The sequence below is a fragment of the Lutra lutra genome, chromosome 1 (genome assembly GCF_902655055.1).
Source record: "Lutra lutra chromosome 1, mLutLut1.2, whole genome shotgun sequence".
NCBI lineage: Eukaryota > Metazoa > Chordata > Mammalia > Carnivora > Mustelidae > Lutra > Lutra lutra.
In genome coordinates this window covers 198824691-198850470 of record NC_062278.1, presented here as the reverse complement: position 1 = coordinate 198850470, position 25780 = coordinate 198824691, and the positions used below count along the sequence as shown (strand labels likewise).

The following is a 25780-nucleotide window of genomic DNA, read 5'->3' as shown; positions in this document are numbered from 1 at the left end:
AAAAATTTTCATAAAACCCATTTATCTTTCAATACCTATGGCATCTATGATTCTTCTATTTCATTCCTAATATTCTTTAATTTTACTCTTTTCTTTGATGCGGCTCTGCAGAGGCATGCCACATTAAATAATCTCTTCAAAGAGCCAATTTTGGCTGTGTCGATCATCCAACATTCTTATTTTCTTTTTTCTTTTTTTTTTTTTTTAAGATGCATTTATTTATCTGGGAGAAAGAGCACATGAGAGAGAGAGATCACAAGCAGTGGGAAGGGGAGGCAGAGGGAAAAGCAGACTCCCTTCTGAAAAGGGAGCTCTACCTGGGACTCAATCCCAGGTCCCTAGGATCATGAGCAGAAAGCAGACACTTAATGACTGAGCCACCCAGGCACCCCAAACATTCTTATTTTCTATTTCATTAATTTGAGCGCTTATTTTTTTAATTTCCTTCCTACTGCTTTCTTTGGTTGGATACTTATCTCACTAATTTTCACTCCTTTTTCTTTCCATATATGTGTCTTAAAACTATAAATTTCCCTGTAACATTTTAGCTTGATATGTAGTATTGACATTTTTATTCCATCATAAATATTTTCTGATTTCCATTATTATTTATTCTTCAACTCACAAATAATTTGGAAATTTGCTTCTTACTCTAAAAATATATGGACGTTGGGGTGCCTGGATGGCTCAGTGGGTTAAATAAAGCCTCTGCCTTCAGCTCAGGTCATGATCCCAGGGTCCTAGGATCGAGCCCTGAGTCCGGCTCTCTGCTCAGCAGGAAGCCTGCTTCCCTCCCTCTCTCTCTGCCTGCCTCTCTGCCTACTTGTGATCTCTGTCTGTCAAATAAATAAATAAAATCTTTAAATATATATATATATGGATGTTTCCTAGTTATCTTTGTGTTTTTTCTTGCTTGTTTGCTTTGTGAATAGACAATAAGGTCTGTTTGATACTAATTATTTGAAATTGGTGTGATTGCTTTATGACAGAGTATGTGATCATTTATCATAAATGTGCTTTGTATACTGTGTGCTAGAAAAGAATCTGTATCTAAAAATTATTGAGTGCAATAATCTATATTTATTGGCTTGAAAATGGTTTCCTTGCCATAAAGTCTATGACACCTTTCTTAAGTTAATATTCGGTTGGTGTATCTTTTTTTCACTTTCAATGTATCATTAACTTTATGTTGTAGATGTCTCTTGTAATAGCATATACCCAGATTCTTTTGTCCTGTCTGATAAAATTAAATGGAGCATTTATTATCATTACAGATATATGTGATTTTATTTCAACCATCTTACCTTGTGCTTTCTAAATATACTGCCATTTCTATTACTTCTCTTTTAATTCTTGCCTTTTGAATGAATTTTTTTCCAATTCCATTTTTTTTTTCAAAGATTTTATTTATTTATTTGACAGAGAGAGATCACAAGTAGACGGAGAGGCAGGCAGAGAGAGAGAGAGGGAAGCAGGCTTCTTGCTGAGCAGAGAGCCCAATGTGGGACTCGATCCCAGGACCCTGAGATCATGACCTGAGCAGAAGGCAGCGGCTTAACCCACTGAGCCACCCAGGCGCCCCTCCAATTCCATTTTTTATTCTATTTTTTGCCTCTACTCATTTAAAAGTTATACCTTTATTTATATTTATTTTATGTTTATTTCATTTATTTCTAATCCTTAGGTTACTACCTTAGAAAGTATAGCATACTTACATTTTTTTATTCACTCATCATATTTAGTATTTTAAGTCCAGTAGATTTTCTCATACATGGTTTACCTAAGTCAAAAGTCAACCTATGCTTACATTCTTTCTGAATAACAAAAGGATCTTAAGACACTTTAAGTTCAGCCACCATCCCCTTGACATACACATTACTGTCATGTATTTCGGTTCTTCCCTATTTTGTTTTTAATTCACCATTACTTTTTTACAGTCCGTGTTTGTTTAGATTTACCCCCACATTCGTCACTAACTTTGTTACTTGTTCCTGCATCTCAGATATTGTCAGAAATCTCCTTTTGCCTAAAATCCAACATTTAAAATTCTTTTAGTAGGATTTGGGTTGGTGGCAAACTCAATTTTTATCTAAAAATATCTCAACAATTTTTTAAAATATTATTGCTCATTATTAAAAGAAATTTTCTAGGTTAAGAGATACTTTTCTCAGCCATCTTCTGGCTAAAAAAGCTATTAAGAAGTCAAGCTATCACTCCAAATTCATTGCTTTATAAGTATTAGGACTTTCTTCCATTAGCTGCCTTTTTAAATAGTTTTATTGAAATATAATTTATATGCTATACAGTTCAACTGCTTAAAGAGTACAGCTGATGGTTTTTAGTATATCAACAGAATTATGCAACCGTCATAATCAAAATTTAGATCATTTTCTTCATCCCAAAATGAAAGCTGGTAACAATTAGAAGTCACTCTCCATATTTGCCACCCTCCAACCCCAGCCCTAGGCAACTAATAATCTACTTTCTGTCTATTCTGGGAATTTTATATAATGAAATCTTACAATATACATACTTTGTGACTGCCTTCTCTCACATAGCACAATGTTTCAAGATTCATCCATGTTGTAGTATGTATCTGTACTTCATTCCTTTTTATTGTTGAGTAATAAATAGCATACTGAATGAATATACCACATTTTGTCTATCCATTTACCAGCTGAGGGGGACACTCAGGTTGTTTCCATGTTCTAGCTATTATGAATAATGCTCCTAAGAATATTCATATGCAAGTCTGTGTGGACATAACGTTTTTATTTCTCTTGGGTGTATATATGTGTGGAATTGCTAGGCCATATGATATGTTTTCCAAAATGACTGTACCATTTTATATTCCCACTAGCAATATATGAGGGTTCTAATTTCATCATATTCTTACCAACACTTGTTAGTACATCTTTTTAATTATTGCCATTCCACTGGGGATGAAGTAATACCTCATTGTGGTTTTGATTTTTCTAATGACTAATGATATTAAGCATGTTTTAATTTACTCATTAGCCATTCCTATATCTTCTTCAGACAGGTGTTCTGTTTTTAAAAACCTTTTTATTTTTGCATCTGAGATTTGATGGCTTTACTCTCATGCAAACAGACAGATTTCTTTTTATTTATCCTCTCTGGGGTACTCTGAGCTTCCTGATTTTATGGACTGGTACCTGTAGCAGTTTTGGAAAATTCTCTGCTTTCTGCTCTTCAAATATGTCTTCAGTGTAGTGACTCTGTCCCCACTCCCCACCTCTCTTTCCTTCTGGAACTCTGATTAAACATATGCCAGAGCTTCTTATTCTGTCTTCTATGTATCTTAACATATGTTTCATGTATTTCATCTTTTTATTTACTTTATTCTACTCTATTTTCTAGTTCATTACAAGTCTTCTCTGCTATGATCACCCTGAAGTTAAACCTAGTCATTAAACTTAAATTTCCATTTTTTTTTTTTAAGATTTTATTTATTTATTTGACAGAGAAAGATCACAAGCAGGCAGAGAGGCAGGCAGAGAGAGAGGAGGAAGCAGGCTCCCTGCTGAGCAGAGAGACCGATGCGGGGCTCAATCCCAGGACCCTGAGATCATGACCTTAGCCGAAGGCAGCGGCTTAACCCACTGAGCCACCCAGGCGCCCCTAAATTTCCATTTTTATATTTTCCCATATCTAGACATTTTGGGGGGTTCTCTTTAAATATGCTTGGCATTCTTATAGTTTCTTGACCCTTATTCATGTTTTCAATCCTCTGTTTTATTTACTTAAACATATTAAACATACTTATTTCATAGTGTTTGTCTTGAAATTCCCATCTCTGAAGTCCTTGCCTTCTAATTCTGCTGTTTATTCTTTGTACCAGCTATCAATTATGATAGTTTGGTTTCGTTCCAGTTTTGTGATTCTTAAAAAATTTTTTCTGTGACTCATGATTTTTAGAACTTTATCTGGAGAAAAACTTTGAGGTCTAAGTTGAACTTGTGGCCCTTCAGAGCATTTGTCTCTGCCAATACCTGGGGCACTATCAACTAAGGGCCCCATTAAACTCCATTCTTTACTTGATGTTTTTGGATCCCCTTATACTGCACATCTGTGCAAGAGCCATCTGCGGTTATGGATTCTTAAAGCTAGTTTTTTTAAACTTTCACTTGGCTCAAAGTCTTAAAATAGGTAATTTTCCCTGGATTCCCGTAATCTAGGTGGGAGGAAAGTACAATGGGGAGATTTTTAGTTTACCCTGTACTAAGAGTCTCTGGGACCCCAGTTTAATGTGATAGTGGTAGTGGAATTCCTATTTGACTCTTCATCTTCAACAGACTCAGGCTTCCATCTCTTTCCTTCAATGTTCCCATAACTGTAGAAACTAATGCTCAAGTTCACCTATCTAGAAAATGCCAATAAGAAGATAGAACCAGTGTTCTGTTATCACTCCAGCCCCCTGCTTTGGCTTAGTTTGGCTCTTGAGATTTTTTTCTGACTTGAGAGTTCATAAGTACATTTTATTAAGATTTTATTTATTTATTTGACAATGAGAGAGAGAGAGAGAGCATGAGAAGTGGGAGGGTCAGAGGGAGAAGCAGACTTCCTGCCGAGCAGGGAACCCGATGCGAGACTCGATCCCAGGACTCCAGGATCATGACCTGAGCAGAAGGCAGTCACCTAACCAACTGAACCACCCAGGCATCCCCATAAGTACATTTTAAAATATATGTTTTAGGGGCACCTGGGTGGCTCAGTGGGTTAAAGCCTCTGCCTTCGGCTCAGGTCATAATCTCAGGGTCCTGGGATCGAGCCCCGCATCAGGCTCTCTGCTCAGCAGGGAGCCTGCTTCCCTTCCTCTCTCTCTGCCTCTCGGCCTGCTTGTGATTTCTGTCTGACAAATGAATTAAAAAAAAAATCTTAAAATAAAATAAGTGTTTTGAAAATATATTTTATCCAACATTTTTTGTTCTTTTCAACAACTACATTTGGCATAAAAAAGAACCAATCTACTGACTATAACTGCTGAGAATGAACAGAGCAGGATGCTTACAAATAAACAGGACCCCCTTTTTTGGAATTGTTCAGGTTGTGCAATTCACTAGAAAGGTTGAGGTGGAATCCCATTTGCAGGATGAAGTCAGACTGGAGCAGGGGAGAAATAGGTTTTATCTTGCTTGCCAAATATAGAGATTTGGTAGTGACCAGCAGTCTTGAGAAGGATTCTGAATATGTTTAAAGATGCACTGAAAAAGAGTTGTGATTGATTATCAATATGCTCTGGGTATGTGTGAACAGATGGTGGCACTGATCAGGTAGATGAAATCCATGAAACACATTTCTTCTTTATAATTTAATGAATCATGAGTCTATGATCATTTTTACCTGTAATGAAAGTAAATTCTGTCTTTCCATTTTTCTCTCTCTCATACAGTAAGAACAGAGTATAAATTTAAAAAGGGAAAATCTGGATTAAGATTAACTAAAATTATAAAGGAAATAAAATCTGTTGTGATCAGCAAGCTCAGCATTCTTCACATGGGGTATGGTTCTAAATCACATGCAACTGTAGCTGCCAGCACAGTCTAGAGTTGATTCCACATATGAAACTGATTCATCTTAAAGTAAAGCTAAAAAAAACTTTGAACTTTATATGCTTAAGCAAAGATGATGTTTATAGTATAAAAAAATGATTTGAGCTAACTTCTACAAGTATCAGGGTAGAAATTTAGTGTGGGAATGGGGTATTAAGAGAGGAATTTGAATGAAATTAAGTTCATCAACAGAGTGGTATTTAATAGGAAGGAAGAACATGATAAGTTCTACATACACCTACTTTATTCAATAAAAATAGATTGATAATGATAGAACTATTTCAGTCTATAAATATTAAATAGACAGTTGCTTTAAATAGCTTTCAGACTATCACTGCCATGAGGTAAATTTCAAATAAATATTTTACGCAGACAATAACAGAAAAGGGCTTTTCTAAGGGGAATATAGTTACAGGGTAGAAAATCATATTCGTCCATAAAAATATGCTTTTTGCTTCTTTTATAGCCATAAACTCAATAAAAATGGAAAGTGATGCAATCGAACATACATGAGAACTGAGGCTGGGGAAGGTCTGTCTCAGTGATGGCAAGAAGAAAAGCCAATCAGAATTACATCACACGCTTTATATGAAGTCCATGTGGACATCAGGAACACTTCATCTCGTCTGAAAGTTCTTCCACCGCTTACGTCTGTGACACAACCAACACCCTTAAAACACTCCCTTGCCAAGGAAAACAGCTTCTTTTTCACTGCAGATATGGCCCTTGTCTAGATAGTGATATGCTTATTATCATGCAGTTTGGGTTATGAGGTTTGTAATCCTTCAGAGGTTAATAAGAAAATGTGTTACAAATTCAGAATAAAAGAGGAGCTCTAGGACAGCAGAGTGGTGTCAAACTCCTAAAACAGAGGGAGTGATTAATACAGAAGTACTGAGATCAGTAGATGAAAAATGTGTTACATTAGGAACAAAGCCTTGTATAGAATAGGGGATGCCATCATTCTTTCCCTACAGAAAAACAATTATTTATATGGTACATTCCATTCTTAAAGGCTTAACAGTGCTCTGAAGGTAACTCATGGCCCATAGATTCTGTCTGCACAGTCTGAATCCTCCAAGTTTTCAGGATTGAATCTCAGTTCTCAGGGAAAATGTGCATGTGCCAAAGGGATTAAAGATTTCCATCCTGGCCAACTATATCTCGTATTTGTGCCTTCGCACAAGTTGAGACTCTAAACTGTACTTTTACATTTTTGCAATTCACCTTCCACCTTTGCAAACATGTTATGTCACAGTTTTTCTATGACACATATTTATTTTTTTAATTTTTTTTTTTAATTGACTCTCTCTGCTTGACTTATTTCACTCAGCATAATCTCTTCCAGTCCCGTCCATGTTGCTACAAAACTTGGGGATTCATCCTTTCTTTCTTTTTTTTTTTTTTTTTCAGCTTTATAAACATATATTTTTATCCCCAGGGGTACAGGTCTGCGAATCGCCAGGTTTACACACTTCACAACACTCACCATAGCACATACCCTCCCCGATATCCATAACCCCACCCCCCTCTCCCAACCCCCTCCCCCCATCAACCCTCAGTTTGTTTTGTGAGATTAAGAGTCACTTATGGTTTGTCTCCCTCCCAATCCCATCTTGTTTCATTTACTCTTCTCCTACCCCCTCGACCCCCCATGTTGCATCTCCTCTCCCTCATATCAGGGAGATCATATGATAGTTGTCTTTCTCCGATTGACTTATTTCACTAAGCATGATACCCTCTAGTTCCATCCACGTTGTCGCAAATGGCAAGATTTCATTTCTTTTGATGGCTGCATAGTATTCCATTGTGTATATATACCACATCTTCTTTATCCATTCGTCTGTTGATGGACATCTAGGTTCTTTCCATAGTTTGGCTATTGTAGACATTGCTGCTATAAACATTCGGGTGCACGTGCCCCTTCGGATCACTATGTTTGTATCTTTAGGGTAAATACCCAGCAGTGCAATTGCAGGGTCATAGGGTAGTTCTATTTTCAACATTTTGAGGAACCTCCATGCTGTTTTCCAGAGTGGTTGCACCAGCTTGCATTCCCACCAACAGTGTAGGAGGGTTCCCCTTTCTCCGCATCCTCGCCAGCATCTGTCATTTCCTGACTTGTTCATTTTAGCCATTCTGACTGGTGTGAGGTGATATCTCATGGTGGTTTTGATTTGTATTTCCCTGATGCCGAGTGATATGGAGCACTTTTTCATGTGTCTGTTGGCCATCTGGATGTCTTCTTTGCAGAAATGTCTGTTCATGTCCTCTGCCCATTTCTTGATTGGATTATTTGTTCTTTGGGTGTTGAGTTTGCTAAGTTCTTTATAGATTTTGGACACTAGCCCTTTATCTGATATGTCATTTGCAAATATCTTCTCCCATTCTGTCAGTTGTCTTTTGGTTTTTTTAACTGTTTCCTTTGCTGTGCAAAAGCTTTTGATCTTGATAAAATCCCAAAAGTTCATTCTTGCCCTTGCTTCCCTTGCCTTTGGTGATGTTCCTAGGAAGATGTTGCTGCGGCTGACGTCGAAGAGGTTGCTGCCTGTGTTCTCCTCGAGGATTTTGATGGATTCCTTTCTCACATTGAGATCCTTCATCCATTTTGAGTCTATTTTCGTGTGTGGTGTAAGGAAATGATCCAATTTCATTTTTCTGCATGTGGCTGTCCAATTTTCCCAACACCATTTATTGAAGAGGCTGTCTTTGTTCCATTGGACATTCTTTCCTGCTTTGTCGAAGATGAGTTGACTATAGAGTTGAGGGTCCATTTCTGGGCTCTCTATTCTGTTCCATTGATCTATGTGTCTGTTTTTGTGCCAGTACCATGCTGTCTTGATGATGACAGCTTTGTAATAGAGCTTGAAGTCCGGAATTGTGATGCCACCAACTTTGGCTTTCTTTTTCAATATTCCTTTGGCTATTCGAGGTCTTTTCTGGTTCCATATAAATTTGACACATATTTATAAAAGCAGTCTGTGTCTTCACTTCTACTTAATTTAATCACAAAGCTTTCAAGAGGTCCTACCAGTCCTAGTCATCTGTTCAGCATCAAAATGGAGGTGCATGCCATTTCACAGGGCCATTTATTTTTTTTAAAATTTTTTTAATTTATTTTCAGCGTAACAGTATTCATTGTTTTTGCACCATACCCAGTGCTCCATACAATTCATGCTCTCTCCAATACCCACCACCTGGTTCCCCCAACCTCCCACCCCCCGCCCCTTCAAAACTCTCAGATTGTTTTTCAGAGTCCATAGTCTCTCATGGTTCACCTCCCCTTCCAATTTCCCTCAACTCCCTTCTTCTCTCTAACTCCCCTTGTCCTCCATGTTATTTGTAATGCTCCACAAATAAGTGAAACCATATGATAATTGACTTATTTCACTCAGCATAATCTCTTCCAGTCCCGTCCATGTTGCTACAAAAGTTGGGTATTCATCCTCTCTGATGGAGACATAATACTCCATAGTGTATATGGACCACATCTTCCTTATCCATTCATCCCTTGAAGGGCATCTTGGTTCTTTCCACAGTTTGGCGACTGTGGCCATTGCTGCTATAAACATTGGGGTACAGATGGCCTTTCTTTTCACTACATCTGTATCTTTGGGATAAATACCTAGTAGTGCAATTGCAGGGTCATAGGGAAGCTCTATTTTTAATTTCTTGAGGAATCGCCACACTGTTCTCCAAAGTGGCTGCACCAACTTGCATTCCCACCAACAGTGGAAGAGGGTTCCCCTTTCTCCACATCCCCTCCAACACATGTTGTTTCCTGTCTTGCTAATTTTGGCCATTCTAAGTGGTGTAAGGTGGTATCTCAAGGTGGTTTTAATTTGAATCTCCCTGATGGCTAGTGATGATGAACATTTTTTCATGTGTCTGATAGCCATTTGTATGTCTTCATTGGAGAAGTGTCTGTTCATATCTTCTGCCCATTTTTTTATATGATTGTCTGTTTTGTGTGTGTTGAGTTTCAGGAGTTCTTTATAGATCCTGGATATCAACCTTTTGTCTGTACTGTCATTTGCAAATATCTTCTCCCATTCCGTGGGTTGCCTCTTTGTTTTGTTGACTGTTTCCTTTGCTGTTCAGAAGCTTTGGATTTTGATAAAGTCCCAAAAGTTCATTTTCGCTTTTGTTTCCTTTGCCTTTGGAGACATATCTTGAAAGAAGTTGCTGTGGCTGATATCGAAGAGGTTACTGCCTATATTCTCCTATAGGATTCTGATGGATTCCTGTCTCACATTGAGGTCTTTTATCCATTTTGAGTTTATCTTTGTGTACGGTGTAAGAGAATGGTCGAGTTTCATTCTTCTACATATAGCTGTCCAGTTTTCCCAGCGCCATTTATTGAAGAGACTGTCTTTTTTCCACCATATGTTTTTTCCTGTTTTGTCGAAGATTATTTGACCATAATGTTGAGGGTCCATATCTGGGCTCTCTACTCTGTTCCACTAGTCTATGTGTTCACAGGGCCATTTAAAACACTTCCTTTCCCTCCAAACCTACATGCTTTACTCATTTTAATAACTAATGCAAGCAGCACTCCCTTCACATTTCACAACACTGTTTCTATTTTAAATTTTCATTGAGACATTTAAAATTATCTATTTCAACATACTTTTATATCTAGAAATGAGTTCACATATAAGAATTATTATTAGCTACCTTTATTACCTACTTGGAACAATTATATATTGAGATTGATTTGAGGTCATGCCCTGTCAATGAAGAGCAATCAAATTTTGAGTCAATTTTATCAGTCAATGGGTTATAAAAACAATTTTTTACTAAAATTTTAAAAAAAAGTCAAATGAGAATGTAAATATGTGTTTATCCAATTTTAGGAGCTTTTTTCATGATCAGGTTGAATTTTTTTTACCTTGTTTTTATTTTTATTTAGAACCATGATAGAATTCATTTTAGATCTCAAAGGCTGCTGCCTTTGCAAACAGTTATCACTCTGAAGGCACCTCTCCAAAACACCAAGTAAAAAAGAAGTTTCCAGGCTCTTTTAAAAGCTTTCTACATATTCATTGCAAACAGCAAGAAGTAACAATATTTCCCTGTAATTTTAGATTTGGTTCCTAGAGTTCCACTCCCCTCTGTAGGCAGCATCTCAAAAGAATTTCTGAAATGTTCTACCAGGACTCTGAGTCTGTATAAACTGTAACAATTTTTAAAGTCAACTATGCCTGCATTTTTTTTTGCTAGTCCAGATCCAAAGTTGCTTTCTGATTTCCATTTCTATCACTGCCTCACTAAACCCTTGAGTTTCACAATTACATTTCTATTTCCCCCAGGTAAGCTTCAGAGCCTCTAGGTGTTTGCAGCTGAAATCTAACATTTCCTTCCTTTTTTGGACAACCTGCCATTTCAATTGAATGGAGTTCTTACCACTTCCTTTTCTGTGTGGGGTTGGGGTGGGACAGAATTTTTACTTACCCTTCTTGGTTTGCTCAGTCACTGATTTGAGTTTGCATTCCTCACCAGACCTGTCATTGCTATTTTGCCAATCTGGTTATTTAGGCCAAAAAACCACAACAACAACAACAACAAACAAATAAACAAAAAAAAAAAAAAAAGAACAAAATAAAAAAACACTAAGCAAACTTAAACTACTTGTATTATTATTCCAACCAGAAGTAAACTCTCCTCTCATCAAATCTTCAGGGTAGTTTGTCCAGGACATTTCTTACTTTCCCAATTAAGTGGTCAGTATTGGCTTTGAAGTGAGAAACATTTTGAATATGCACTACTTTTAGAGCCCTTCAGTAGCTAGCTCAATGTCATGTGCTAAAAACAAGATTTAGTAAGTCTTTGGGAACCACAGAGTTCAAAAATCCACCATTAAAACCTTTATCCATGGGGCACCTGGGTGGCTCAGCGGGTTGAGCCGCTGCCTTCGGCTCAGGTCATGATCTCAGGGTCCTGGGATCGAGCCCCGCATCGGGCTCTCTGCTCAGCGGTGAGCCTGCTTCTCCCTCTCTCAGCCTGCCTCTCTGCCTACTTGTGATCTCTCTCTCTCTCTGTCAAATAAATGAATAAAATCTTTAAAAAAAAAAAATCTTTATCCATACAATTCTGTGCAAATGAAAGAGTTCAAGACTGTAATGATGACACTAAACAATTATTTTGTCAGTGTGTACAACCAACTATTGCAAAAATTAACGCTTCAGTTATCTGTGATGATGTTGACAAGCAACAAATTCATATAAATCTTGTAGAAAAGTTATCCAGGTGTGCCTGGGTGGCTCAGTTGGTTATGTGTCTGCTTTTGGCTCAGGTCATGATCCAGGGTCCTGGGATTGAGCCATGCACCAGGGTCCCTGCTCACCAGGGAGCCTGCTTCTCCCTCTGCCTGCTGCTCCCCCTTCTTGTTCTCTCTCTCTCTGTGTCAAATAAATAAAATCTTTTTTTTTTTTTTAAGTTATCCAGATAGGCCACAACAGACCATAAACTATGTTAATAATCTAATTTTAGAGGACATCAATCCATGCCTCTAAAATTTAATAAATTCCATGACAAGTGATTCACCTGACTGGAATCAGTTCACACAGCCTCCAGGATCCCACAAATCACAAAACACAAGCACTCAGGACTAAATGTTTAGCAGTAGCTATGTTTTTTGTTTTGTTTTTATTTTTTTTAAGTAGCTATGTCTTCATAGACTGGCTCAACCATATCCATGCTCCCCTCTCAAAGCAGAAATAAGAAAAATAAGCAATTGAAGTAATGATAGAAAGTATAAACAATGAATTTTAAGAGTTAATCCAATAAGAACATTCTTTCAATGGAGAAGATATAAAAAAATAATTCTAATACTTTTTGCTATCTTTTATCAGTCTGACTTTATAAAATCTTATTTTTATTTGTATTCTTAGAAATCAATTTTCCCCATTAGTCAAGTCAAATATGACATTTATTATTATTATTATTGATATTATTATTATTGTTTGGTTATACTTCTTTAATAATAATGGGGATAATTATTAGCTACTTTTTTGAACCAAGCATTTTAATTACATTATTTCATTTAAGCCTGTGAGTCTCCCGCTAAGGTTTGTCATGCTGCCCCATTTTATAGAAGAACAAAGTGGCTGAGTGATATAAGTTACTCCTCAAAACCATGCAACTAGCAATGACAGGCTAGAGATTGGCCAGAGTCCTCTTTATGTGTTAGCCTATACTCTTTCCATCTTACTCCATTTCTCTCCTCAAACATCCTTCTGACCTGACAACTTTTGGAACTCTAAAAAGTAACCAAACATTAAAAATTAAAACAAACTCAAAGACCAATGGTCTCTCAGACACCTGTCAGCTAATAAAGGCCTACTTGCTGAATGCTTTATTTACCTAAATAAATTTCATGGTATTTTTAGCTGTAAAAGAGCTATCTCCCACTGTTGAATGACAGGACAGAGAGGAAAAGTTTAAGCCAAAACAATAATTCTGCCCAAACGTTATGAGTTCACACTTATCTTCATAGCCTAATCCCAGAATGAATGGTCATTGTTTGGTCAACAGGCCACCCTACCACTGGGCTTGCTACACCTCAGGTCAACTTTCTGAGAGGGAAGGACTGCAAGAAAGAAATTGGAAGAGAGGCTGAACAGGGAAACCCACTTTGCCTTTTGTGGAACTCCTTGAAAGGAAAAGGTTACATTCAAATCCACTGGACGTTCTACTGAGATCTCACTCTACTCCTTCATCTAAACTTTTTGTCATAATCTCAACATCAATTTACAAATGTAAAGTTGGCAAAAGTAAGCAAAATTTTTGTTTTTCCTCTAGAGAAATGCACATACACGCACACACAGACATGGTGAAGTAGATGTTACGTATTACTTCTTCTCTGTAATTTGTAAATTCTCTGCAATGAGTATGCATGTATTTCACAATGATAAAAATCATACCATCATTTCAATATTTCCTCTCTCTACTTCTACTGGTTCCTCATAGAACTCTCACCTCTTCTGCATTTTATAAGGCAATAAACAAAAGTAAAACTTGGAACAAGAACAGGGTATTTAAGAGTACATGGTAGAAAAAAGAAAAAAGAATTTTAATTCGTGCGATTATTATTTCAAAAGCAAAATAATTTCAATCCAGGGATAAATAAAAGCTTTTCAAAGTCTCAAAAGAACTACTTGGGGCTATTAAAAAATTTAGTAACTATGCATGTATCAAAATAATAGATATTTAGGTGTTCAGTTCATTTGTAGCCCAAAGTTTGTTTAATTTTGAAAGTAACAAACTAAATTCTTTAAAACTGGCAATACCAATATAAATTAAAGGAATAGGTCACAATAATTATGTTGTATAAATATTCCACAGCAACAGATACCAATAATAATAACACTATGAGGGCGCCTGGATGGTTCAGTTGGTTAAGAATCTGCCTTTGGCTCAGGTCGTGATCTCAGGTTCTAGGATCGAGCCCTTCATCAGGCTGCCTGTTCGGCAGGGTGTCTGCTTCTCCCTCTCACTCTGTTTTTCCCTCTCCTTTCTCTCCATCTACTTTCAAATGAATAAATAAAATCTTTAAAAATAATAATAATATAAAAATAATAATAACATTATCAATAACAATGCCGACATTTATTGAATGCTTTTTAGGGATTAGTCAGGGGCTAAGTGCTTTAAATGCATCATCTCTTGGAATTGTCAAACCAACCCAATGATAAATGTACTTTCCTATATCCTATGCCTATTTCATGGATGATAAAACTAAGGTTTAAAGAAGTTGAATAATTTAAGCAAACAGTAGTATTAGAATGCAAAGTCAGTTCTACCTTAAGCACTATACTAAAACCAAACTGTCTTCATACCATTGAAATCAGTTACATTGACTTCCAAGATCAATACCTTTGGAGACAGTTATCTTATTAGGGATGGGCCAAAATTTGGCAATGATACAAACTTCGCAAAATAGCAAACTTATGAAAACTTAGGAAATTTGGAAGAGAGGAGACTATTAAAAATAAATGTTAACTCCCAAGACACCAAACTTACTCATTAGAAAATCTTGAACACCTTAGTAAGTAGAAATTTGACAAAGATGTTCCCTGATCTCATATTGGAATCTATGCTTCTGAACGAAAAATCTTCTGTGTTCTTCTTTACTGTCCATAAATTAGATAATATCATATAAAACAGGTTATGTGGGTATTTGGGGAAAGTATGTATGTAAATCATAGATTTTCAGTCACATTAAGAGTATAAAAGTTTATAACTTTGGACCATACCTTGGTTTTCATGAACTTGGAGTGACTTTTGTAAACCTCTATTTGTTTGATCTCTTCTTCACGGTCCTCAGTGTTCAGCACACCGTTGGCTTTTAACATCTGGATCTCATCCTCCAGATCCCTTATGTTTCGCTCCAATGAAGCGATTTTTGTGTCCTGTTGTTCAAAAAAAAAAAAAAGAAAGAAAGAAAGAAAGAAAATTGTTTTTTCAGTATCATCAAAACAGAATTCCAGAAAGTTTTTTTGGGTAGTAATACATTAATTATGGTATAGGCATAACCCTAAATTCAGAACAATTTATATTTTTAACTTCTGAGGATCATTTGTGAGATTATTTTTTATTAAAGATTTTATTTATTTACTTGACAGAGAGAAATCACAAGTAAGCAGAGAGGCAGGCAGAGAGAGAGGAGGAAGCAGGCTCCCTGCTGAGCAGAAAGCCTGATGTGGGGCTCGAACCCAGGACCTGGGATCATGACCTGAGCCGAAGGCAGCGGCTTAACCCACTGACCCACCCAGGCGCCCCTGTGAGATTATTTTTTTAAGCTCCCAATAAAGATCAAGTGACAATACAACATGGAGAGTTGCTTAGATATTTTTATCTAATATCTGGAAATCAAATTACTAAAGGAACAGTGACAAAAGTGATTGAAAGTGTTAAAAAACACCACTTAAGTGGACAAATTTGTAATTTCAGATATAGTTTGCCAGCATACAATTTCTAGTCTACTTGTAAACAAAAAAACTTTGTTCATATGTATACTCTGTGCCTGGTTTTATAAGGCACACTTGGAATTGGACTCTAAGAGACAAGGAAATTAAAATCTACTGAGGAAAAGGAGTCTCATCTAGAATACAGACATCAATGAAATTAAATAACTGAATCCTGATTTAGTATGACTGATACGCTAAATATTGAAAACTTATAGCAACTGAAAATAATCTATCACAATGTCATGATTTATTTTGCAAGCAGCTCCCTTTGTGACAAAAAACATTTCTACTTTGCAGGGCATTTCTAATCCACATGACTTACAGAGTTGAAAAAACTAGAAATATTACACTCAAATGTGGGATTGAGAGGGGAAAAAAAAACAATCATAGAGAATTTTTTTAAGGAAATGACAGACGTCACACACAAGATAGAGCACAGAGAGAAATGATGCATTGAAAAGAAGAGAAGAGAGAGCTCTTATAGAGAAAACCTATCCCTAACCTGAGATGTTAAACTCCAACCAGTCTTTGAACTAAAACAATGAAAGTTTGAATGCAAGTTTGCTCCCTGACACCATATACCTGCCCTTTTATTATAAAAATCCAAAGAGCTGATACTACATTTGTAATTGAATGTTAACTAAAAACAAACTACTAACTAATTTTTTTAAACCAATTCATTATCAAGAATCTAAAAGACTATTCTCTCTCTGTCAAATAAATAAATAAAATCTTTTTTTTTAAAAAATCTACAAGACTAAATAAAGAGTTAGAAAACTAAAGAAATTGAATGGCCTATTCCATTTATAACTAACTCATAGGAAAAACTTTCTAACAAATACATCTGTCCTAATTTTGTGGATATGTTCCATTTTAATTTCCTATATTCTATGGCATATCTTTCCTATATTCTACTCTATTTGATGGCATGGTTCACAGGGCAATATAATCATCATTAATATTACAATTTAACATTGTCATCATCATTAAATGGAGGAAAATGAGGAGAAACAATTTCTTATTGAGTGTCATTACATGTGAACATTCAAATGCTCCAAGTATTGAAGACGTTTTCATTAATTCTAAGGAAACCCCAAAAAGATGAAATAAAAGATTCTGAAATCTGCAAGATTACTATTGAAGGTTATAGTCTCTAGTACTTCATTTTCCTTTAAAAATAATATTTATTGTTATTTTTTCCAGGTAAAAAAGGAATGCATCTTAAATTCCTAAAAAATGGAGAAAATCCCCTCTAATTTTACCAACAAGATATTAACATCACTCATGTTTTATGTACAGCCTGCCAGTCTTTTTCTATTCTAGGAGCAATTTCTAGAAATCCTGTATACTGTCAGTTTGAGTGAAAAGAGTATCCAGACTAAATGTCTATATGCCTCTAAAATTCCTATGTTTTAGCTCTAACCCCTAATGTGATGGAGATGAGATGGTATTTGGAGATGAGGCTTTTAGGAGTGATCAGGGTTACATGGGGTCATGAGGATGAAGCCCTCATAAGAAGAGACACTAGACTATTCTCTCTTGCTCTTGACCACGTGATGTCACAGCAAGGAGGTGGCAATCTGCAAGCTAGGAAAAGAGCTGTCACCAGAACCCAAACTCGCTCTCACCCTGATCTGGGACTTCCAACCTCCAGAACTGTGAGAAAATGCATTTCTGTTTTTTAAGCCACCCAGAAGTGGTATTGGTTATAGCAGCCAAAAAAGGAGAAATGTATGGAGGTATCTTTAGTTACTCTTTTGAGCTCTGAGCTATGAGAACTCTGTAGATAAAAAGAGCAGCCATAATAAAAAGTATGCAGAAAAAGAACTTCTAAACGTTCATAAAAGCCTCTTAAATAAATGGCAGTCATTTTATTTTTTTTTTTTTTTACTATCAAATTAAGACATGCACACTATAGGATGCCTGGGTGGCTCAATCAGTCAATCATCTGCCTTCATTTCAGGTCATGATCCAGGATCCTGGGATCAAGCCCCACACTGGGCTCCCTGCAGAGGCTTCTCCCTCTCCCACTGTCTGCTGGTCCCCCTCCTTGTGCACACTCTCTATCAAATAAATAAAATCTAACAATAACAACAACAAAAGACACACTCACTATAGGAAACTTAAAAAGCTATGTGGACGGGGGAGCAAGACAGCACAGGAGTAGGAGACCTAAATTTCATATGGTCCCAGGAGTTAAGCTAGATATTATTAAACCATTCTGAATACCTACAAACTCAACAGGAGATCAAAGAGAAGAAGAGCAGCAATTCTAGAAACAGAAAACAGACCACATTCTGGAAGGCAGGACATGCAGAGAAGTGAATCCAAAGTGATTCAGGGGAAGAGAGTCTGCAGGGGGAGGGGCCAGCTCCTGGCAAGTGGGAGAGCAATGGAGCACAAAATTGGAACTTTTAGAAGTCTGCTCCACTAAGGGATGTCACTCCAGAGGCTAAGTGAGGTGTGGACCCCTTGCAGGGACAGTGTGGTCTCAGGACCTGCAGGGTCACAGAAAGACCAGGGGCGTCTGAGTGCAGCAGATATTCCAGGTATCAGAGCAGGGAAGATCAAGGCAAAGAGAGAGCTGAGGAGTGGGCTCTCAGCTCAGGGATACCTTAAACCATGATCCAAGGCACAGTCGGACCACTGATTTTCGAGCAGGGACCCCATAAGTAGCATATCCAGGGAGACCCTCTCCTTCCTCCCCTGGAAAGAGTGGCAGGGGGAGCACATTGCAGGAATCTGCTGGGTTTGGAGACTCCGAACGGAGCCATGCGCTAGAGAGAGAAATGCTTGGTCACAGGCTGGGTGAGCTTGGAGCATGGCTGGAGACAGGAAGACGGGAGGGACTGATAGCTTTTCTCTGAGGATGCACTAAGGAGTGGGGCCACAAGCTCTCAGCTATTCCAGGTCAGAGATTGGGAGGCTGCCATTTTCATTTCCATCCTCCAAAGCTCTATGGAAAACGTTCAGGGAACAAAAGCTATGAGAGCAAACCGGAGCATATTACTTAGCCCAGTCCCCAGCAAGGGCAGTGCAAGTCTGATCCGGGCAAAGACATTTGGAATCACGGCAATGGGCCTCGCCTCCAGAAGATTAGCAAGAACACCCAGCCAAGACCAAGTTTCTGATCAGTGAGAACTGTGGAACTCCAGAGCTAGGAGAATGGAATACATAGAACTCATGGCTTTTTCCCCCATGATTATTTAGTCTTTCAAAGTTATATTTTTTTAATTTTATTTTTTCTAATTCTATTTTTTTAATTTTTCCTCTTTTCTATTTTAATCTTTTTTACCTATTTTACTTTATCAAAACCATTTTAAAAATTTTTTAAATTTTAATTGTTATAGTCATATTCTATCCCTTCATTGTACTTAATTTTATTTTCTACGTACATACTGGTTTTTCTTCCTTTAAAATTTTGGGATACAGTTTCTTCTAACAGACCAAAATATACCTAAATCTAGTACATGGTTTTGTTATAGTCTCCAGCTTGACCACATTCTTTTCTCTTTTTTTTTCTTTTTTCAACCAACTTTTTAACTTATCATTTCCTTTCTTAAACTCCTTTTAGGGGTGCCTGGGTGGCTCAATGGGTTGAGCATCTACCTTCAGCTCAGGTCAAGATCTCAGGGTCCAGGGATCAAGCCCCGCATCGGGCTCTCTACTCAGCAGGGAGCCTGCTTCACCCTCTCTCTCTCTGCCTGCCTCTCTGCTTACTTGTGATCTCTGTCTGTCAAATAAATAAATAAAATATTTTTTAAACTCCTTTTAAATTTCATCTCCACCATCATATTCCATCCCTTCATCATGTTTACCATTATTTTTGTATGTGTATACACACACACACACACACACACACACACATATATATGAGATTTTCTTTCTGTAAGATTATGGGAGACAATTTCTTCTAACAGACCAAAATCCACCCAGTATCAGGTGTGTGGCTCTGTTCTATTCACCAGCCTTTTTTTAATCCTCCTTTCTTCTCTCCCTAGTTTCTGGTCTCTTCCGAACTGACTACTCTATCTTTTTCTAGGATCATTGTTACCCTTATAGTATTTTGTTCTCTCATTCACCTATTCTTATCTGGATAAAATAACAAGGTGGAAAAACTCACTTCAGAAAAAAGAACAAGAAGCAGTACCGATGGCTAGGGACCTAATCAATACAGACATTAGTAAGATGTCAGAACTACAGATCAGAATGACAATTATCAAGGTGCTAGCTGGACCCAAAAAAAAGCATGGAAGATACCAGAGAATCCCTTTCTGGAGAAATAAAATCCCTTTCTGCAGAAATAAAAGAACTAAAATCTAGCCAAGTTGAAATCAAAAAAGCTATTAATGAGATGCAATAAAAAATGGAGGCTCTTATTGCGAGGATAAATGAGGCAGAAGAGAGAATTAGGGATATAGAAGACCAAAGATGGAGAATAAAGAAGCTGAGAAAAAGAGAGATAAACAACTACTGGACCAGGAGGGGAGAATTTGAGAAATAAGTGATACCATAAGACAAAACAATATTAGAATAGTTGGGATCCCAGAAGAAGAAGAAAAAGAGAGCAGGGCAGAAGGTATATTGGAGCAAATTATAGCAGAGAATTGCCATAATCAAGTGAAGGGAACAAGCATGAAAATCCAGGAGGCACAGAGAATCCACCTCAAAGTCAATAAAAATAGGTCAACACCCCATCATCTAATAGTAAAACTTCTAAGTCTCAGTGACAAACAGAAAATCCTGAAAGCAGCTTGGGACAAGAGGTCTATAACATATAATGGTAGAAGTATTAGATTGGCAGCAGACCTATCCACAGCGACCCGGCATGAGAAAGGACTGGCATGCTATATTCAGAGGACTAAATGAGAAAAACAGCCAAGAATACTATATTCAGCTAGGCTGTCACTGAAAATAGGAGAAATTAAAAAGCTTCCAGGAAAAAAAAAAAAAAAACTAAAAGAATTTGCAAACACCAAAAGAGCCCTACAGAAAATCTTGAAAGTGTTCCTCTAAGCAAAGAGAGAGCCTAAAAGTAACAGACTAGAAAGGAACCAAGGCAATATTCAGTAACAGTCACCTTACAGGCAATACAATAGCACTAAATTCAAATCTTTCAATAGTTACCCTGAATGTACATGGGCTATAAATGCCCATTTAAAAGACACAGGGTATCAGAATGGATAAAAAAAAAACAAGACCCATTGATATGCTGTCTGCAAGAAACTCATTTTAGACCCAAAGACACCTCCAGATTTAAAATGAGGGGTAGTAAACAATTTACCATGCTAATGGGCATCAAAAGAAAACTGGGGTGGCAATCCCAGTTAAAGGGTCTGTCCAACAATAAGATCTAACTATTTTAAATATCTATATCCCTAACATGGGAGCAACCAATTATATAAACCAATTAATAACAAAATCAAAGAAACACATCAATAATAATACAATAATAGTAGGGGACTTTAACAACCTCCCACTGAAATGGACAGATCATCTAAGCAAAAGATCAACAAGGAAATAAGGGCCTTAAATGACACAATGGACCAGATGGACGTCAGATATATTCAGAACATTCCCTCCCAGAGAAACAGAATACACATTCTTCTCTAGTGCACATGGAACATTCTCCAGAATAGATCACATCCTGGGCCACAAAGCAGGTCTCAACCAGAACCAAAAGATTGGGGTCATTCCCTGCATATGTTCAGACTAAAATGCTCTGAAACTAGAACTCAATCACAAAAGAAAAGTTGGAAAGAACTCAAATACATGGAGGCTAAAGAGCATCCTACTAAAGAATGAACAGGTCAACCAGGAAATTAAAGAATTGAAAAAATTCATGGAAACAAATGAAAATGAAAACACAACAGTTCAAACTCTTTGAAACAAGATGTTCCTGAGAGGAATATATATAGCAATACAAACCCTTCTCAAGAAATAAGAAAGGAATCAAATACACGACCTGACCCTACACCTAAAGGAGCTGGAGAAAGAACAGCAAAGAAAGCCTAAACCCAGCAGAAGAAGAGAAATAACAAAGATCAGAGCAGAAATCAATGAAATAGAAACCAAAAGAACAATAGAACATATCAACAAAACTAGTAGCTGGTTCTTTGAAAGAATTAAAAAGACTGGTAAACCCCTGGCCAGACTTATTAAAAAGAAAAAAGACCCAAATTAATAAAATCATAAATGAAAGAGGAGAAATCACAACAAACACCTAAGAAATACAAACAAGTATAAGAACATATTATGAGCAACTATACACCAGCAAATTTGATAATCTGGAAGAAATGCAGGCATTCCTAGAGACATATGAACTACAAAACTGCACCAGGAAGAAATAGAAAACCTGAACAGACCCATAACCAGTAAGGAGATTGAAGCAGTAATCAAAAATCTCCCCCTGCCCCTCCCTAAAAAAAGAGCCCAGAGCCAGATGGATTCCCAGGGGAATTCTACCAAACATTTAAAGAAGAATTAATACCTATTCTCCTGAAACTGTTCCAAAAAATAGAATGTAAGGAAAACTTCCAGACTCATTTTATGAGGCCAGCATTACCTTGCTCCCAAAACCAGACAAAGACCCCATCAAAAAGGGGAATTACAGACGAATATCCTTCATGAACATGGATGTAAAAATTCTCACCAAAATAATAGCCAATAGGATCCAACAGTAATTACAAGGATTATTCACCACGACCGTGTGGGATTTATTCCTGGGCTGCAAGTTTGGTTCAACATCCACAAACCAATCAATGTGATACAATATATTAATAAAATAAAGAACAAGAATCATGTGATACTCTCAATAGATGCTGAAAAGGCATTTGACAAAGTACAGCATACATTCTTGATCAAAACTCTTCACAGTGTAGAGAGAGGGTACATACCTCAATATCATAAAAGCCATCTATGAAAAACCCACAGCAAATATCATTCTCAATGCAAAAAAACTGACAGCTTTTCCACTAAGGTCAGGAGCACAGCAGGACTGTCCACTATCACCACTGCTATACAACATAGTACAAGAAGTCCTAGCCTCAGCAATCACACAACAAAAAGAAATAAAAGGCATCCGAATTGGCAAAGAAGTCAAACTCTCATTCTTTGCAGATGATCTGATACTTTATGTGGAAAACCCAAAAGACCCAACCCCAAAACTGCTAGAACTTATACAGGAATTTAGTAAAGTGACCAGATATAAAAATCAGTGCACAGAAACCAGTTGTATTTCTATACACCAACAACAACACAGAAGAAAGAGAAATTAAGGAGTCCATCCCATTTACAATTGCACCCAAAAACCATAAGATACCTAGGAATAAACCTAACCAAAGAGGAAAAGAATCTGTACTCAGAGAACTATAAAGTACTCATGAAAGAAATTGAGGAAGACACAAAGAAATGGAAAAATGTTCTATGTTCATGGATTAGAAGAACAAATATTGTGAAAATGTCTATGCTACCTAGAGATATCTACACATTTAATGCAATCCCTATCAAAATACCATCAATTTTTTTCAAAGAAATGGAACAAATAATCCTAAAATTTATATGGAAGCAGAAAAGACCCCGAATAGCTAGAGGAACATTGTAAAAGAAAACCAAAGCTGGCAGCATCACAATTCCACACTTTAAACTCTAATCCAAAGCTGTAATCATCAAGATAGAATGGTACTGGCACAAAAACAGACACATAGATCAATGGAACAGAATAGAGAGCCCAGAAATCAACCCACAACTCTATAGTAGCTAATCTTCAACAAAGCAGGAAAGAATGTCCAGTGGAAAAAAATCTCTTAAAAATGGTGCTGAGAGAATTGGACAGCCACACGCAGAAGAATGAAACTGGACCATATCCTTACACCACACACAAAAACAGACTCAAAATGGATGAAAGACCTCAATGTGAGACAGGAATCCATCAAAATCCTTGAGGAGAACACAGGCAGCAACCTCTTCGACCTCAGTTGCAACAACTTTTTCCTAGAAACATCGCCAAAGTCAAGGGAAACAAAGGTAAAAATGAACTATTGGAACCTCATCAAGATCAAAAGCTTTTGTACAGCAAAGGAAACAGTGAACAAAACCAAAAGACAACCAACAGAATGAGAGAAGATATTTGCAAATGACATATCAGATAAAGGGCTAGTATCCAAAATCTAGAAAGAACTTATCAAACTCAACACCCAAAGAACAAACAATACAATCAAGAAATGGGCAGAAGACATGAACAGACGTTTCTGCAACGAAGACATCCAAATGGCCAACAGACACATGAAAAAGTGCTCAACAGCACTCAGCATCAGGGAAACACAAATCAAAACCACAGTGAGGTACCACCTCACACCAGTCAGAATGGTTAAAATTAACCAGTCAGGAAACGACAAGTGTTGGCAAGGATGCGGAGAAAGGGGACCTCTCCTACACTGTTAGTGAGAATGCAAGCTAGAGCAGCCACTCTAGAAAACAGTATGGAGCTTCCTCAAAAAGCCGAAAATACAGCTACCCTATGACACAGCAGTTGCACTACTAGGTATTTATCTTAAAGATACAAATGTAGTGATCTGAAGGAGCATGTGCACTCCAATGTTTATAGCAGCAATGTCCACAATGGCCAAACTGTGGAAAGAGCCTAGATGTCCATCAACAGATGAATGGATAAAGAAGACATGGTATATATATTTATACAAAGAAATACTATGCAGTCATCAAAAAATGAAATTTTGCCATTTACAACAACATGGATGGAACTAGAGGGTATTATGCTAAGCAAAATGAGTCAATCAGAAAAAGACAATTATCATGTAATCTCTCTGATATGAGCAATTTGAGAGGCAGGAAGGGAAAAAATGAAACAAGAAGAAACCAAGAAGAGAGGGAGATAAACCATAAGAGACTGTTCATCTCAGTAAACAAACTGAGGGTTGCTGGAAGGGAGATGGGTGGGAGGGATGGGGCGGCTGGATTATGGACATTGGGGAGGGTATGTGCTATGGTGAGTGCTGTGAATTGTATAAGACTGATGAATCACAGACTTGTATCCCTGAAACAAATAATATATTATATGTTAATAATAAAAAAAGCTATGCAGATAATTATGACAATCCCATCACTCAGATATACCCACTATTAACACTTTTATCTATCCCCATGAAAGCCTTAAGATTGTATTACTACTTTAAAACATATAAAAAGATAGTTATCAATTAAAACTCTAATTAATATGACATAGATTTCCTCTTTTTGAGATACAATCTTTCAGCATTTACAAAGATCTAAGTACAATCTTACAAGAGTTTAACTGTAAGTTAAGTGTAAAAGGCAGGGTCTATATCTGTGCTATTCTAATACAAAATCTTCTGGGATTTTAGACCCAAGTCTAAAGTATACAAACATATATACCTATAAAGACGTTTGTGTGTACAATACACTTTTGTGGTCCTCGTGTCTTACACCTTAATTTTTGATACACTTAGAACTTCAGGTCTCAATCACATAGGCAGAGGTGGGCGTGGGTGGGTAGGGGTGTATCTTCAGCTTTCCCCTCAGTCAAATCCTGAGGCTTTAGTTAGCAATAACCACAATCACCAGCTTCTAACTGGGTTAGAAGGAGCTTTTTACTGCACTTTAAAAAATTACATACTGCTAAAGAAAGATCAGAACAGGGTCAAGATAGAAATTTCATAACATAAAAAAATTAACCTATATGCATCTGAGTTAAAATTTCACCAAATAGTGAAACACATTTTAAAAATAAAATTTTTAACTTTAACTAATTTCCTTAATCAACTTCTCTTTTTCCTCATAAGCTTTGTTTTCCCTTGAGCCACAAGTATCCCAAAATACTAAAAAGAAAGAAATGAATGAAAGAAAGAAAGAAAGAGAGAGAGAGAGAGAGAGAGAGAAAGGGGGGTTGTTGTGAAGTCACTTTAAAAATTACCTATTTTTTTCCTATCCTGATTTGTTTCTGTTCTTTAAGAAGTAAACTTTAAGGACAACAGAACTCATACCTGAAGCTTTAAGCATAGAGAAAAGGAAATAGGAGAATATCATGAAGTTCTAGAGACGAGAACAGATACAAAATACATAGATATATCAGATGGTGTATTGACTGTGCCCAAGAAGATACTCAAAATGCTAAGGCAGAGAAAGACATTAGGAAGTTTGGTATGAAATATAAAGGTAAATAAAATGACTGCCCTGGTCACAGATGCTCTACTGCCTCAG

At 37.0% G+C, this 25780-nt stretch overlaps 1 protein-coding gene across 1 annotated transcript in view; it reads right to left on the bottom strand.

The window, feature by feature from the left end:
* Positions 1-25780, bottom strand: part of ERC2 (ELKS/RAB6-interacting/CAST family member 2) — a 937761-nt gene that overhangs the window by 614803 nt on the left and 297178 nt on the right. The window contains exon 7 of the mRNA XM_047691669.1: positions 14831-14986. Within this exon, the coding sequence (XP_047547625.1) occupies positions 14831-14986 (156 nt within the window). The remainder of the gene's footprint in view (positions 1-14830; positions 14987-25780) is intronic.